Source organism: Apodemus sylvaticus, chromosome 2 (genome assembly GCF_947179515.1).
Source record: "Apodemus sylvaticus chromosome 2, mApoSyl1.1, whole genome shotgun sequence".
In the NCBI taxonomy this organism is placed as follows: domain Eukaryota; kingdom Metazoa; phylum Chordata; class Mammalia; order Rodentia; family Muridae; genus Apodemus; species Apodemus sylvaticus.
The window spans coordinates 118,715,153-118,733,034 of NC_067473.1; the positions used below are offsets into that span (position 1 = coordinate 118,715,153).

The 17,882-nt window shown below is 44.6% G+C and overlaps 1 protein-coding gene across 2 annotated transcripts in view; it reads right to left on the reverse strand.

Moving 5' to 3' along the window:
• Positions 1–17,882, reverse strand: part of Eefsec (eukaryotic elongation factor, selenocysteine-tRNA specific) — a 199,138-nt gene that overhangs the window by 113,456 nt on the left and 67,800 nt on the right. For both annotated transcript variants that reach the window (XM_052174278.1, XM_052174279.1), the window contains exon 2: positions 9,747–9,954. In XM_052174278.1, the coding sequence (XP_052030238.1) occupies positions 9,747–9,954 (208 nt within the window). The remainder of the gene's footprint in view (positions 1–9,746; positions 9,955–17,882) is intronic.

Below are 17,882 nucleotides of genomic sequence, written 5' to 3' on the forward strand. Positions count from 1 at the left end.
TTTTCTATATATTTCTACAATTTTATCAGAAATATTTTCCATGTAAATCTTCAAGTTTACCAGAAAATGTTTATAATTCCACTTTTAATTAACTTAGGAATACTTTTATGCCTACCATTATTATACCTATATAAAAATTTTTATGATAATCTTCAATTCTAACATGTTTTTCTAAATTTTTATAGAATTTTATCAGAAATATTTTCCACATAAATCTTCAATTCTATCATAAAATGTTTCTGTCCCATATTTCAATTAATTTAGCAATGTTTTACATGTCTATCACTTTACTCCATAATTTTCCATGAAAATTGTCAATTTTAATGTGTTTATCTGAAATATTTTCCATGTAAATCTTTAATTTTATTATGAAGTGTTTTTACTTCCCTTTAAAAAATAAAATAAAGACATATTTCTGGGAAAAAAAAGATTTTCTTCTGTCAAAGTGGTCTGGAGAAGTGACATCCACCTTGTGGGGTCATGACAGAGGAAATGGAAAGTCCCTACCAGAGTAGTCTTGGTACCTAGGTGCGCCACAAAGACTTGTCCTCTCCCACATACCCTACCCACACAGCACTTCATCCAAGGAATCCAAGACAATGGGATAGGCCATTTGGGGAAAACCGAAATTATATACAAAGCAGGAAGCATACATATTTCAAAATCAGACCATGAAGAGGAGATGCCCCAAATTCCAAATACAGATGTGCTCACACAGCAAAGACACTCTAGACAGGCAGGACAGATGCCAGCAAAGCACCCACAGAGAAGGAAGAGGCACTGGAGTGTGTGAATGTGCTTACCCTTCTGCCACTTAGACACGGATTCTATTAAGTGAACATGAATACAAGTGTTTTCAGTGAAAATATTATCCTTAAGGTATGAATGTGTCATTTTTAAGATTATTTTCTGCTCTAACAGACTTTTTTAAATTAACTAATGGCAGCCCAGTCTCTGGGGACAAAAAACTTCCACTACTGAAGCTACAAAAATAAACACAAGAGAAATAAAACAAAGCTATTAGTGTCCAGCTAGATACTGCTTCCCACTGAAGGCACAGGGCCTGGTTAAACTTAGGGGTGCTATAAAGACATGGCAGGAGTGGGCTGAGACAGGTAAGAAAGATGTAGAGATAACTCAGTTTAATGTTCTCCAACACCCGTGGCAGCTGTGCCACGTCAATCTGCCTGCACTACACTGTGAGTAATGCACTCCAAGTCTCGTGCCTTTTCCTTCCTCAAGCCCTCGGCCATTGCCATTACCCTACTATCCTGGTAGGGGACCAAGAAGAGGTCACTGAAGGGAAGAGCCCTGGGAAGAACTCACTAGACCCCACTGCCTGTCTCCAGCCTTCTGAAGTTCCTTTGACCAAGTCTGCCTCTCACCCACCCTTCATCTGCTGACCTCTTCTCAGGACCTCTGCAGGCCTTCCTACAGCCTAGATTTTGCTTCTCTAAGGAGTCCTCTGGCAAAAATACCTTCTCACCCAGCTATTTCCAAAAAACCCAGTGTCTGCTATTCACATAGCTTATGCCTGGTTTTCTTTTCCTTTTGTAAAAATTGGTTATTTTATGTCGTTACATTTCAAATGTAAAGACATAAAACTCCCTTCCCGGTTTCCCCTCTGTAAGCCCCTAATCCCCTGCCTCTATGAGGGTGCTCCGCCACCCACACACTCACTCCCAACTTGCCTTAGCATCCCCCTATGCTGGGGCATCGAGCCTCCACAGGACCAAGGGCCTCCCTTCCCATTGATGTCAATAAGGCATCCCTCTGCTACATCTGCAGCTGGAGACATGGGGTCCCTACATGTGTAATCTTTGGTTGGTGGTTTTGTCCCTGGGAGCCCTGGGTGTCCAGTTAGTTGATGTTGTTCTTCCTATGGGGTTGCAATCCCTTTTAGCTCCTTCAGTCTTTCCCCTAATTCTTCCACTGGGGTCCCCACGCTCAGTCCAATGGTTGGCTGCAAGCATCCATATCTGTATTGGTCAGGCTCTAGCAGAGCCTCTTGGGGGACCGCTATACCAGGCTCCTGGTATAGGGCTTCTTGGCACCAGCAACAGTGTCTGGGTTTGGTGTCTAAAGATGGGCTGAATTCCAGGGGCGGGCAGTATCTGGATGGCCTTTACTTCATTCTCTGCTACATTCTTAGTCCCTGTATTTTCTTTAGACAGGAACAATTCTGGGTTAAAAGTTTTGAGATAGTGGGTGGACCCATCCCTCAAATGGGGCTGTGCCTATTCCCTGGGTATGGTCTCTACAGGTTCTGTCTTCCCTGTGTTGGGTATTTCAGCTAATGTCATCCTTGTTGGGTCCTGGGAATCTCTTGCTTCCCTGGAGTCTGGGACTTTCTAGTGGCTACCCCCCAGCTCCCCATCCCCCACTGCTACACACTGCCATTCAATTTCCTGACCCTCTGTACTTCTCCCTCATCTCCTCCTAGACCTGTTCCTGCCCCCCCTTATCCTTCCCCTTCTCCTCACCCTGGTTTTCTTATAACAGTCTCCTTCCTTAAGTGAGGTTCTGATAAAATCCCATTGATGCCTGGCTGTACAAATGGCACACAACTAAACCCAAGATTTCCTAGAGCCATGGGCAAACAAGGGGCTAGAGCCCTTGTCAAGGTTTCTACCTCTATGTGACACTAACTGAAATAGATGTTTTCTTCTGATCCCTGCTTCTTGACACATCACCAAAGCCTATTCCTATATATGGCCTTCATGTCCTCAAGAGAGTTCCTGCCTTCTTGGGCTCTTGCACCTGCAGGCCTTTCTCTAACTAAGACATAAAATCAAAAAGGAAAAAAAAAGTAAACGCTCCATCTCTGCTCTATACACAGAACTGGACACATGCTCATCAAAGAATCCCTGTGCCTAGGAGCAGGGCTTGGGTCCCTACCACAGAAAAACTAGGGACTGGCCAGGGCTCTCAGAGTCCAGCACCTTCTATACAGGAAACAGGGTAAGGAAGTTCTGTTGTAGGTGACAGAGCTCTGGAACTAGAACCCAGCAGCATACCTACCCTCAGGTCTAGGGTCTGGTGGTGGTGGTGGTGGTGTGTGTGTGTGTGTGTGTACATGTGTATATCATGCAGAGGGGTCCAAGGATTTACCATAAAGTATCTGGAAATTCCGTGGTTTTTATCCAGACCTTCTAGACAACACACTGCTGTGTACCTGACCATTCTCGCCACACTGAGACAGTTGTGCTACTTTCTAGGCCTGCTGGACATGAGCCATCCTGCTCTTGGAACAAAGAGGAAAGCTGTCCAGTAATCCCTAGGCTGCTGTAAGGTTCCAGAAGAAGGGCTCTAACCAGATGGCAGCCCTCTGCCCTGTAACGAAGTCATGGCTGACACTAGGAGTATTCAAGAGCATCTCCTGACCCACTCCCATCTCCTCCAGTCTACCCACATAGATATATCATAGTGCTCACTGGCCCAGACAAATCAACTGTGTGCCCAGGCTGACTTCCAACAGCATACAGTCCTAGATAACAACACACAGACACATATTACGTATATATGAATTTATAAGTCAGGTAAAAGAAATCTAAGCGTGAAAGGTTTAAGTTTGGGATAGTGGACTTCCAAAATGGCCATCATTTATCAAGTCTTGTTTTCTCAGCAGTCAAGCAAGTTGCAAAACTGACTGACCTCTGGGGTGACTGCATGATCTAGCTAACTTAATGATCTGTGTGTGGGAATCCCTGGCATAGTGCCAAGCCTCCTCATTACAGTTTTCCCTGCTAAAGACTTGCTACATGTAGGCTGCCAAGTGCTTCTCCTAGAAGGGCTATGAGGCTAAACTTACCAGCTCCCAATTCACAAAGAAACAGCACCTCAGGGAGGAAGTATTTCCCAAGAGCATGTGGCAATTGACCACAGCACCAGTATGATGCAGGCCTGCAGAGTCCACAGAGTCACAGATGAATCCCTGGAGACATAGAGTAATGTCAATTCCAGGGAGGGTATCAAGATCAGGGGAGCCTGGGGAATGCAGGGCTCTAAGCTGCCCGTAAAACAAAGAGAAATATAAAGTATTTTAAGAGAAGAAAGATGCATCAAGGGTGCTGTCAGATGATAACAGTGGAAAAATAAACAGAAAAGCCCAGAACAGTGAACAGTGTCAATGTGGTGATAACAACCACCTCCCATTATGTCCTTGTGTAAGAGACTGACAGAGATCCTCCGAGGAAGCATCTTAATTTGCTGCACTGGGGAGATTGTGAGTTCATTTTTATCTTCTATTCTGATTTCTGTTAATATTGATAAGTGTTTATGCAAAAGTAATTTTAAATACTTTCAAAGATAAAGAAATCACAAAGAAAAACAATCAAAGAGTTTGGCTACATGAAAATTAGAAACTTGAGATGCTGAAACAAAAGCAACCAAAATGGTTAGAGCAAATACTGCAGCCTCATTTGCAGCAAATGTGATGGGCAAAGAGTTAGAAAGTCCTCAATGACATCAACACTCCTAAAAAGCAAAAGGAAAGGTTAAAATGTCAAGAGGTGAAGAGACAAAGCACATATGCTAAAATCACAGACATCCAACTGCTTACTGTCAATTACCTCAATAGTCACCTGCAAACTAAAGCCAAAGTGAAACACCACCTCCATCCTAAGCTTCAAATTTGTCTTATACCCACAGCCAAACGTGGCTGCAGAGACCGTGTGATGTGAAAAATGTTCAAATGCTCACAAAGGGATTAAGCGTTCATGGCTTTTGCTTCCATGATCTCATAGCTGGGAGTTTACCATGAGGGAATAAGTAAAGAGACAAATCCAATGCTGAACAGAGAGAGGTGCTCAGTTCAGGCTCATTTGGGTATAAAAGGAAAAACTGAGCCCTGTCTACAGGGTGAGAACAGAGTGCTCGCTACTCAAGAATCTGCTAGGTAAAACACTGATAAACACAGAAACCAAAGTTAAACATATGCCATGATAGTCAGGTGTGGTGGTGCATGCCTTTAATGCCAGTGCTCGGGAAGCAGAGGCAGGTGGATCTCTGTAAGTCCCAGGCCGGACTGCTCTACAGAGTGAGTTCCAGGACAACTGGGTTACGCAGAGAAACCCTGTCTTGAAAAATAAACAAACAAACAAACAAACAGCAAAACAAAACAAAAAAGAGGCATCATAACAATTGTTATTTTAAAGGAGTTGAAATCATGTAACATCGACACATAAAAATTAGTTGTTTTCATATTCTAGAGATAAACAACCCAAGTGAAACTAAATGTGTTTACATTTGCAAAATTAAACAGGGATAAATCCAGCTACTGGAGGGACCTGAACAATAAAAGCTATGAAACACTGAAGAAAGAAATCAAAGAACTAGTGGTTCTTAACCTTCCTAGTGCTGTGGCTCTTTAATGCAGTTCCTCATGTTGTGCTGATTTCCATAAAATTATCTTGTGCTACTTCAGAAGTGCAACTCTGCTACTGTTATAAATCAAAATGAAAATATCTGATATGCAGGATATCTGATATGTGACCCTCTCTGAAAGGGTCATTCAGCCACTCCTAAGAGATTGCAACCCACAGGTTCAGAACTACTGATCTAGACAGATGGAGAGACACTCAGTGTTTATAGATTGGGAGAGAATACTGTTTTGGAATCAAATGTGCCAGGGTTGCCTTCAGAACCCTACCAAAACTTGAGCAGCCTTTTCAGAGGCAGGGAAAAGCAGATCCTCAAATTCATACAGAATTATCCAAGTTCCAGCCAGCCAGAACAGTTTCCAAAAGGGCGAGAGCTATGAGGATTGTTTTCTGACTCTGAAACACACCTCAAAGCTAGCTGTCGAAGCGGAGAAGAACTCCCATACAAGGAATCTAGATGAATGGAATAGAGTTGCAGTTCCCCATAGGCTTAGATATTTTTGCTTTGTTGGTCCCTAGTTGGTAGCCCAGTTTGGCAAGGCTTAGATAGTGCAACCAGGCTGGAGGACGTGCATCAGAGAATCAAAGAGAATCAAAGCCTTGTGCCACTTCTGTTCACACTCTCTGCTTCCAACTTGTATATTTGAGGACACGAGCTCTCAACTTCCCATCTCTGCTGCCAGGCCTCCCTGCCATGATGGCTTCTTCTTATTTCTCTAGAACAGTAAGCCAAAATAAACTCTTTTTTCCATAAGGTGCGTTGGTCCTGGTATTTTATCACAGCCACAGAAGAAAGGTAGCTAATACAAGAGCAGAAAGCCAAGAGTTAAGTCTAGGTGTTGAGTTAATTTTTAGCAATGATATTGTGTCAATAAATGGTGCTGGAAAAAAATGGAAGGCTACATACAAAAGAAGGAAGCCCAACTTTTACCTCACACCACTGCAAAAAATACTCAAATGAACCAACAACCCAGACATAAGAGCTAACACTACAGCTAGAAAAAGACACCAGGGAATACATTCATAACAGGATTTGACAACAGTCTCACAGCCATAACTCCAAAACCACAGACAGTAGCAGCAACAAAGGGGAAATGAGATTTCACCATGATTCAGAACTGGTGTATATTAAAGAAAGTAAAAAGCCTACAAGATGGAAGAAAATACTTTCAAATCATATCTCAGATAAGAGATTAATGTGCAGACAATGAAAAAACAACTCATTTTAAAGCTTGACAAAGAATATAACCAGTTATTTCTCGATAAAATATTGAGGTGACCAACAACATGCTCGGCACCAGCCACCATAGAAATGCAAAGACGGCTAGGGAAGAAAGGCAAACAGCCAGAAGTGGTGGTCTGAACCTATATTCCCAGCACTGGAGTGAGAAGCTGGGGCAAGAGCTTTGCTGTAGGTTGCAGGTAGGCTTAGGGTACACAGTGAGGCCCTACCTCAAGGAAATCAGCAACTGTTGAGAGACCATGGACACCTCAGAGCCCTCACATACGGCTGCTGGGAGTGTGAATGGGACAGCTACTATGGGAGCAGCTCAGCAATGCCTTAGAAAGAATAGATAGACTCCCGAACAAGCCTGCCTCAACTCCTAGATACTAAGGTACATAGCTCCAGAAGGACTGAAATCAGAGTGCATAGCAGTTCATCATTCAACAGCGGAGAGTAGCCCAAAGCCCATGGGGGGTAGGGAGGAAGGAAGGATGGGAGACAGAGATAAACACATGGCACAAATAGAACAAAGCAGGCTAAGTCTTGGCAACAGTATTCTGATAAAGATGTAACACAGACAAAACTTCAATGCTTTGTGAAATCCATCCATGACTACAGGTCAGGCAAATCACAAAGACAGAGAGCAGAAAAGAGTCTGTACAAGGGGTCAGGAGGGTTACTTCTCCGGGAGAAGTTGACAAGGATCATAGAAAGGTCTAGGTGGTCGTACACATGCTGAATGCATCGAGTCATTGGGTTATTCACCTACAGAAAGTAAAATAGTAGTCAAGTGTATTCTACCACAACTTAGAAAACCCAACCAACAAAACAAAAGAACTTGGAAGAGTATAGGTGTCACATATCTGTGATCCCAGGTGAACTCAAACTTAAATCCAACTCAGCCTCCAAAGTGCTGGGATCAGTGAGTGTGGGAGAAATGCTAAACATCTAAAAGGATAGGAGATCACAAGCCTGCATGCCAGCAGCTGCTATTTAAAGAAATCATCAGGTAATCCTGTCTTTTAACTATTTTTCTCATTTTCAACATCTATTAAAATTGAAACTTCAAGTAGAGAAAAATATGTTTTGTCTTAAACATTGTTCAGGTTTTAACCATGCTGGGTCCACCACTCCACATTTTTGTTCCTTGAATATAGTTAACAAGGACAGCAAACAAGGAAATGACCACTAAAAATGATGCCCCAAAGTTCTTAAAACTCATCCTGGACACAGGGCCCCAGGATTCTACCTACAAGCAACAGCCCTGCCCTATGCTGCCCAGCCTCTGGGTATGAGAGGAGAGGAAGGGCTCAGATACCTCTTTGAGGACAATTTCCTCTTCCAGTATGGTAAAGTTGATAATTTGGCCTCCAGCCAATATATTCAAACAGGGAAGATGACTTAAAAACAAGGAATACTCTCCCCTCCCTGTGATTGGTCAGAGATGCGTTTTAGAAGTGCCCTTGGACTCCCAAAGGCCCTGTCTATGAAGCAATCATGAGCTGATGCTATTGGGGTTTATGCAAGTCTCCAAAAATGTGCTCGCCCCTTTCTGACAAGTAAATCAAACAGTAGGGAGATCAATAACTCACTAAAAAGAAGATATAATTTTTATCTTCCTTTTTACAGTCTCATATCCACTTCCGTTAGGAATAACGAAAGTCTGAATTCTTATGCAACACTTATCTAAATGTGTCGATTTTATCAGATTGATGAATTTTGCTAACAAAAGGCAGAGCAAGGAAATCTTTTATGACATATATGGCCCATTCCCAGGGCTGAAGCTTAATTTAACCAACTTGAGCATTCTGAGAGAGAGTTGCAGGTGTTGGATAGGAAAAAAAAATCATAAATGGGAAGGCATATCAATCTTTATGACAGGGAAACAAAAACATTCTCTACTTGCTTGCCCTCCACAGGCTGGAGAAGGAGAGGCATGGGAAGAGGATATTGTCTCAGGCAGCATAGCACAGAGGAGGAAGCTCTGTCTCCCAGTGACGGCTCTTCAGAACTAACCGAAAGGAATGGAGGGGGGGGGAGAGAGAGAGAGAGAGAGAGAGAGAGAGAGAGAGAGAGAGAGAGAGAGAGAGAGAGAGAGTCAGCCAGCCAACAAGGCACACAGCTCTGTGTGTTCTCAAAGTGACTAGCTCATTTTCTTGGCCACATCAGAATCAGTAAGTGCTGTGGCCCCTGAGCAGACAGATGACTTACAGCCCTATGGTCTCGCTCTCTCACTTTCTAACTCTGCCCTTAGCGCTGATACCTTGCTGACCCAACTGCAAAGAGGCAACTGAGGTTTCCTACACCTTCTTACATCTTATCTCCTCCCTCTTACACCACCTCAACCACAAATAGCCTTTTACCCCCTGGGAAAACCCCACAACCCATTGGCCCACCTTCTCTTTTTCTCCTGGAGCCTGATTCTACCATCCAGGCTAGCTTTCCCCTTTGTAGCCAGTGATGGCCCATTGTGAAACTTCATTTAATTATTCCCTGCTCAGAGTTCCTTAGGAACATGATCTCTCTCGATCTCTCTCTCTCTCTCTCTCTCTCTCTCTCATGTGCGCACACACACACACACACACACACACACACACACACACACACACACACACTATAGCTGCAAGTGCTCTGGCTGCCAGCAGTAGCAGTCAACCATTTGCAAGCCTCTGCGATTTTTGTCCTGACTTAACAGTGGAGGCATCACAAAGCAGGTGGCTGAAGAACATGATCCCCAGGCTCCAGCACTGAGGCCTGACTTCTCATGGAGCAACCCAGCATGGGACTCATGCCCTAGGTTCCAAGGCCTTGAACACTGGGCACATAGCTGAAGTCTAAAGTGTAGCCTTATGCCTGACTCTCAGTACATACAGGCATCCATCAGAGCTCAGAAGTGACAGTCTTAAGACTGCTCACCAGAGGAGACAAGCCTCTACCTGTGCTTCTCCCACAAGCAAGGGCACCCCAGTTCCTTATGCCCTAGTGCTTTCTGAGATCTTAAAAGCATGTCCGTCTTGCTTTATGCAACAGCAGCTGTGTGAACAAGCATACGCCACTTACCAGGATGTGAGGCTGACCTGCCTGCCCAGAATGTTAAACGAGAAGCTACTTTACACATGAACTCTCATTAGCAAACCTACTTGGTGTTTTCAAGAGTCTTCTGCATTTTCTTGGTCATTTTGTCAATCGCTGCTTGTCTCTTCTCTTCTGCTAACAGGTCTATTTTGTTCAGCACCACAACCAGCTTCTGGCAGGCGATCTGGCCAATCACAAGGCACTCTGCGGACTGTGTCTGCATTCCCTTGGTCACATCAATCACGAGCATCATCAAATCAATGATCTGGGCACCTGGGGCAATAAAAGGTAAGGTTAGGAGAAGAGTTGGGCTAGTGAGCCTCACAGGAAGTCACCATCCCAGCTAGTCCCAGCAAAGCACTGCACTAGTGGGCAGATGGGGAGGGACGGCTGATACTTCCTGGCCAGTCCAAGTGAGTATACCTGGCATAACCCCAGCCAGCCAAAAGAGCACCAGGAGAGGTGAGGAAGCTGAAGGCCTTCTCAGGACCCTGTGACTGAACACAGTAGGGCTGAATTTGGGTAAGGAATGCCTGGTTCCAGAGCCCCCCACCTCCCTGCTGGACACTGTTCTCATTTTCATTTCACTCAACAAGAGGAGATGTTGAACAGGAAAGACTCCAATACCTAGCTACCTGCCCTTACTAAGACAGACAGCAAGGCTTAAAAGTACAGGCCCCTATCAATATGGAGGGGTAAGAGGGTCATTCAGAGTGCTTTTCCCCACAATACTGGGTTGCCTACAACTGCTCCGCAGCCTGACGCTCACCATCATTAACCCTTGGTCCTACACCTGTTTCCAAGGCGTCTGTTCTTTCTAGGAGGTTGGGTCACCCAGAACTGCTTTCTGTGTGCTAGTTGTGTACACACTTAGAGCATGTCTGAGCTGGACAATAGGAAGTGCTCATATGATAGAGGTGTCAGTGATAGGAAAGTAAGTGCCAGCTACTATGTTAGAAGCACAATTGTTTTGAAGCAGAGTGACCAAGCCTTCTGTAAGGGAAGTTGGAGGCATTTTCAATAATTTAGAAGAGAAAAGGTGTAAGTTAGGGAAAGCAGGAAAAGAAACACATCCCTCTCTGAAATGAGTGATTTACAAGACCTCCTCACAGGGACTTTTCAGGCTCACACTATGATCACTAGCAGGTCTGAAGAAGCTTGCTCTGAAAATGAGTCTGATGACCAACCTCACTCACTGCTGGGGCAGAAGGGCCCCAGGAAGGAAAAGGTCTTCTGTCCTTGGTTGCCACACCAACAATGCTTAATCTTCATTACCCTGTTTCAGGTTCAGAAAGGCTCAAAACATGGCAGTGTATGCTCTAGGTACCATGGCCACCTAGCACCAAAGGGAACAGCCAAAGTAATCGGCCTGCTGCTCTCAGAGGCCTCCTACTTAGTACTAGCTGAAGCCCTGGCCCCAAGGAACGGCAGTGTGTCTGACTATAGGCAGGCCTGATATGGCCGAGAGGTCTTCTTTTGCCAGCTTCTTCTTCTTATCATGCCTGGTCAGGTAGGGATACAATCTAGCTGGAAGGACAGGGGCACGCAGCAGCATCAAACAAGCCATGTCCTTGTTTAAGTCACTGGTTGGTAGGCAGTGCTCCAGATCCCTCTTACTGCTGTGAGACACTGCCTCTCCCATTTCTATGAACAGAATATAATTCCACAACCCAACAGCTTTTCACAGAATGGAAGCAAAAGGCCCCACTAGTCAATGGATACCACTTGCCTCTGCTAACCATCTCCATCCCAACTCTAGTCAGTTGTTATTTAAGGATGCTGCCTCAGACTGGCTTTCCACAATCCATCCTTCAGAACTTTAGAACATCCAAAAGAACTTGCTAAACATACGTAACTGATTCACAGTGCTGGAGACCTTTAGACTGATATGAAAACATCTTGACGACAAGTACCAGTTGGAGAGACCAGCCAGCAGTTAATACTGCTGCTCTTGCTGAGGACCAGGGTTTGATTCCAAGCAACCAAATGGTGGCTCACAAATGTCTTATAACTCAAGTTCCATGGGATCTGATACCCTCTTCTAGCCTCCAAGGGTATTATATTCATAGAGTTCAGACATACATGCAGGCAAAACACCAATATATGTAAAATTAAATGGAAAGAAAATGCATATAATCTTTGACCCAGCCAAGCTCATAAACACAGAGTACACTTGCAACACTTCTATTGTTACTGAAGTTGGAGGCCGTGTGAATGTAGGGAATAAGCTTAAAATAGGCAGGTATATCGTAAGATAGAATAGTACACCACCAGTGACAAGAATAAAGGGTCCTTTACCACTATAAAATAGTCTGCAGTGGAGGAAAAGAGCACAGGGCAGAATAAGATGTGTTCTAGCTGCCTGTGTGTGCAGGAAAAGAGCACAGGGCAGAATAAGATGTGTTCTAGCTGCCTGTGTGTGCACTGCAGATGAATGAGCATTTGCTTCAACACACGAAATATCCAAGGGAATAGAAAGGTAGGAAGGAAGGAAGGAAGGAAGGAAGGAAGGAAGGAAGGAAGGAAGGAAGGAAGGAAGGAAGGAAGGAAGGAAGGAAGGAAGGAAGGAAGGAAGGAAGAAAGAAAGAAAGAAAGAAAGAAAGAAAGAAAGAAAGAAAGAAAGAAAGAAAGAAAGAAAGAAAGAAAGAAAGAAAATGGGGTGAGAAGAGTGACAGGAATGAAACAGGCACATGCATGCACACACATTCTATTCCTTTCCATTTCAAATAGGAGTATAAGGAATCCATTAAAATCTAGTAACATTACAAGAACTTAAGTCAAAGAATGAAACACAGACCTGGCAGAGTTGCTTTCCTATTAAAGACCCCTTTCCCCCCTAAACACACAAACGCATCAATGTGGTCTTCCTTCTTTGTAAGCAGTGGTAGTTTTACCATGGCCTGCTACCACAGCCTACACAACCCTTGCCCCTAGTTGTGGTTTTTTTTTTGTTTTGTTTTTTTGGTTTTTTTTTTTGGTTTTTTGAGACAGGGTTTCTCTGTGTAGCCCTGACTGTCCTGGAACTCACTCTGTAGACCAGGCTGGCCTCGAACACAGAAATCCGCCTGCCTCTGCCTCCCAAGTGCTGGGATTACAGGCATGCGCCACCACGCCCGGCTGAGGCCCCTAGTTGTGTATGTTCCCTTGTCTCCCATGAGATAAGCCTGCACCCATCCCACCAATAAGATGCATCTGGCCATCTACAAATAATCCCATATAGAGTAAGCCTTGGGCCTGGTTCCAGGGTCATATGGTTGGCTCTTCAGCCTCTAGAGGAACTAAAGAGTGTAGGCAAGCTATGAAGAGGATGTGGGTCATGGCCTGGACACCTGTCTGCACAGACTCAGAGCAGAACCCTGATGCTGGGCTAATTCCAACTGTCCAGGTTCTCAGAACATCAGCCCCACAAGGACTTCACAGATGAGAAAACAGTAGAGATACAGAATGAGTGTCTGCATTGTATAGTGAATGCATCAGAGCAGAGATATGAATGCCTGTACCTGAACTCTAACCTGCTGTGCTGCATAGACTGCCTGTCCCCATGTGAACCTGAGAAGCCCAACAAATCCCTATCCTTAGTTCCCATCCAGGCTCTATTTGAGAACCAAGGCACACTATATTGATGCTCACCTGTGCCTTACTGCCCATGGTCCTGGTCCACCTCACCCCAGCTCTCACCTGAAGCTTGGTCTTTCAATCTTTGTGTAAAGCACAAGACCCTGCTATGACACAGTTTAATAAACCCTTGTTGGGGTGAACTAAGCAATGCTAACTTCCCCACCTCCTCTGTTCTTCTTCTCAAAATCCAATTTTCTATCAGTACATAAAACTATCCACAGAGCCTCACCTGCCTGGCTGCTGAGAGGCTAGCTCTTGGGCTCCAGCTAGCTCATGAGCTCCACACAGCAGGCCCTCCCTCATCTGTCATGAGGATGGAAAAACGAAAGTGACCACGACACCCAGGTGCTTGGTGTAGCCAGTACCCAAGCACCAGGAGCCAGCAAGGCTTCGTCTGCACTCTTATCTGGCATCCACAAGTGGCCTTTGTTGCACTAAGCACACAGCTCTGTTCCAGGAGATTCTCTGCAGCAGGGCCAGCACCGGGAACTTCTAAGGAAAGCAGGGGTCAGAGCCACTTGACTGTCTTCACTGAGACACTTCACTGAGAACAAGGGCACTGCTGGAAACTGGGGTCAGCTCCAGGCAAATAGCCAGTGTCCTGCAGCAGCTCCTAGTTCCTCCCATTTCTTCATCAGACATTTGATCAGGCAACAGGAAGTGATACAACTGGCCTGCCTGTCTTGCCTTTTCAAACTCCCTAGTATGTTCATGGAATGAATCAGACAGTGTCCTTCCCAATTCCCACGAACCCAGGGTAGAAAATCACTCTGAAACTAGAGGGACAGAGTGAGTGAGTGGGTGGGAAATAAGACAAAAACCCAAGGCTTACAAGGGACCCTCTATACTTAGCCATCTATCAGGGCTTTTCATCAGCCATCCCGACCACAGAACCCTTGAAAGGTTTGCAGAGCAATTATGACAGGGTTAAAGTTTCTCCCTACTTTAAAAATTACAATCTTCAATTCTGTAGATTACATATCTTAATCATTTCAAAAGTAAAAATAATGAAAAACTTACAAAGGTCAGCATTTAACAAAGTCTGAGTTATCTGTGAGATGTAATTTTCTTTCAGGGATTGAAGGAAAAAACTGTTCAGAAAACAATGTTCTGGCTGAGGAAAATTACATAAAAAAAACTAAACATATTTTAGCATCTATAAAATTGTACTTTTTAAAAAATCAAAAGGAGCAGGCATTCTAAGAAGAGGAAATAATATTAAATTTAAAATAATAAAAAGTTTTGTTTTCAGCTGTTGACTTTTTAGGTACCCAGTTATAATATAAATATACTGTTGTCATCTATATGAAGCTGCAGTGATAACAGCCTATTTTTTAATAGATTTTAGTTTTATTATTTCTCTCTCTCTCTCTCTCTCTCTCTCTCTCTCTCTCTCTCTCTCTCTCTCTCTCTCTCTCTCTGTGTGTGTGTGTGTGTGTGTGTGTGTGGTGTGGTGTGGTGTGGCTTGCAGAACTGCAGGCATCTGATCCCCTGAAGCTGGAGATGGTTCTGGGCTGCCTGACGTGGGTGCTGGGAACTAGCACCACAGCTCTCTGCCCTGGAGGAGGGAAATGATGACAACACCTAGGGTAGGTTGGTACCTGGCCATAGCAGGCCTCCAGGGTGTCTGCAGCCATTACTGTTTCCCTTTTTTACAGCTGTTATGTTACATGTGCTGTGGAGGTCTATGTTCCTCTTGGTTTAGCTGCTGCCCATCCTGAGATAAACAGGTTAACTACAGATGAAAAATAAGACTCAGAAAGGCGGACAATCTTGTCAAGGTCAAGGAGCAAAGATTTTGAGGGAATGAAGCTCAGTCCATTGACAGCACTCCATCAGAATACCCGATATCATGCCAGCAAGATCTCAGCTCAGTACCACAAAACTTTCTTCGTGTCTATGGGCAGTGTGTGCACACAGGCTCCTGCCCCTGTATATGCTCAGGACAGAGGCCATGCCCAGAGAGACATGCCTAGAGGAGGAGGAGACTCCTCACTGGCCAAGGGATGTCCCATCATCACTGTACAGTATTAATTCGTTACTCATTATACTACCTGTCTCTCCATTTTATAGTAAATAGGATTATGACTGTGACAAGTTAGATAACTTCTCCAAAACCACCTTGCTAACAGGCAGAAACCAACATTGGTCAGATGTCATCACAGGTTGCAGCTGTTGCTACACTGACTCTCAACTCTGTGTGTGTGTGTGTGTGTGTGTGTAGACTTATATTGTGGCCATTTGGCTCTGTTAAGGAGAATCTAATGGGGTATGGAATGGCTGGTACATTCCTGGTTTTTGCTTTTTGAACAGTTTCCCTGAAATAGGACAAGCCTGGGTAGTATGGGACTTCTGTGAGACCTTCAGATTCCTGTGTTGCTCACGGATACCCACAGGCCTGGGTTCCCCACATCAATATAACATGAAAGGAATGCTACCACCACCTGCCAGCAGCAGTATATGGGATGTCCCCTCCTGGGCATCAGGTGTTAGTGACAGACTGAAACACTGTATCTGCCACTGGGATGGGACTCCTTATTGTGTCAACTGACCTACAAAGGTGGGGTCTTCCAAACATCTGAGCCAAATCCTGGTTGTCAAGCCCTGTGGAAAAGGGTGAGTAGGTAATAGTGACATCTCCCATCACCCAGAACTTGAGAAGCAAGCAGCAGCAAGGCCTCCTGTTCTTGAGGTAGAAGACCAAGTAAGTGGACCAAGTAGAAGGACACTTCCAGGTGTCCATAAGCAGAATACCAGGGTAGGAGCAGTGCCAGCCTGGGTCCAGTGGGATCTGTGGGCTGCCCAGTCAGCCAAAAGCTCCAGAGCAGCCACTATAGAAAGAAGAAGACGGAGCCAAGTCTGGGCTTGGAACAGGAGTCATTTAGCCTGCACAGTGTTGTGAGGTGTGGATGCATGGCCAACACCAACCATCCAAGAAATCCACATAAAGTCTTTACAAATTAGCAGATGCGGTAAGACTGGGCTTCTAACAGCTAAGGAGAAGGTCTCTGAGAATACGAATTCTGAGTTACACCCTATGCAGACCATTCAAATGAACTGCTGCCCTGGATTTACACCAGTGTTGGCTCCTATCAAATTTGAACTTGTGACTTCCCAGTTAGCCCTTATCCTCCCTTCAGCCCCATATGGTAGAGGCTCTTCTACTTCCCTAAAGGACAACCCTGACAACCAGCCTGCACAGTCATCAAAGCCAAAGAGACACTAGAGCCAAGTGTTGTCTGACTTCAAGTGTTTTCCCTTTTCCTATCACCAGCTGCCTGTTGGCAAGAATCCCACATTCCTGAGACCTCTGGGACCTGGAGACATCCAGAAGAACAGGTGGGCAAAGGAAGAAGAGCAGACTCAAGTAAAGGCGATCTGCCAGTGTCCCCTGGGGTGCACGTGCCATTTGAGACCATTGCATTCATCGCCACCCTAAGGACACCCACAGAAGGACAATGCTAGCCGTGTCTACAGAGGAGGTACAGTAGGGACAACAAAGGGAGGCCATGTAAGAGATCAAGGGAAAATCTCAACAGGATGGACAAGAAAAGCAGGAGTTGGAGTTTGGCCAAGAGCACAAAAAAAGTCAAAAGAGTATACAGGCTGGGGGATTCGTTGAAAGCTCCAGAGCTGAGGGCAAGCATAGGATGCTCAGTTTTGTAGGCTGAGAGGCCACAAGTGAGTAGCCATTGTTCTCCAAGCTCTTTATCTACAAATCAGGACAACCTCACAACTGTGACCTAGTGGCCACAGACAGCATCTTGGTAAAAATAAAATTTGATCTCCAGTTTATACCTTACACCATGATTCCAAATTAATCAAAGTTTCAAACATAAGGGCAGGGAAGATGGTCCAATGGATAAAGGCACTTGCCACTAAGACAATTGCCAGAACCGACACAGGGGGAAGAAAAGAACAAACTTCTGGAAGCTGTTCTCTTGAGCACATGCCTGCCTACTGTGATATGCACAAGCATACACACAGACAAACAAAATAAATGAGTGTAATTTAACAAAATATTTCAGCCATGGATGGTGGTGGCACATACTTTTAATACCAGCACTTGGGAATCGGAGGCAGATAGACTGCTATGAGCTTGAGGCCAGCCAGGGATACATAGAAAGATTCTATCTCAAAACAGACACACACACACACACACACACACACACACACAATGTTTCAAACATAAAGACATGAAAGTACTGGAAGAAAAGACATGGGGAAAGAAATATAACTTTAAGGTAAAACATACCCAAGTAGGGTACATAGCTCAGAGGTGAAGACAGGTCCATAAACTCATCAACATAAATTCAAGCATTTCTGCTTGAAAAATTAAGGACAAATCTAAAGGCTGGAGAAAGTCCTAACAATCACACTAGATTACTAACCTTAACGCTTCAAACAGAATAAAGTGCAAACTAATCATAAGAACACCAACAACTTAATGGAAAGTGCCAGAGAGGTCAACAGCTAGCAGCACACTGCTGACTCCCACAGTCCTGACCTATGGTATGAACTTGGCACACCTGCACAGCCAAACCAACAGGATTCCAGCCCAACATGATCCAGTGGTGTGAAGT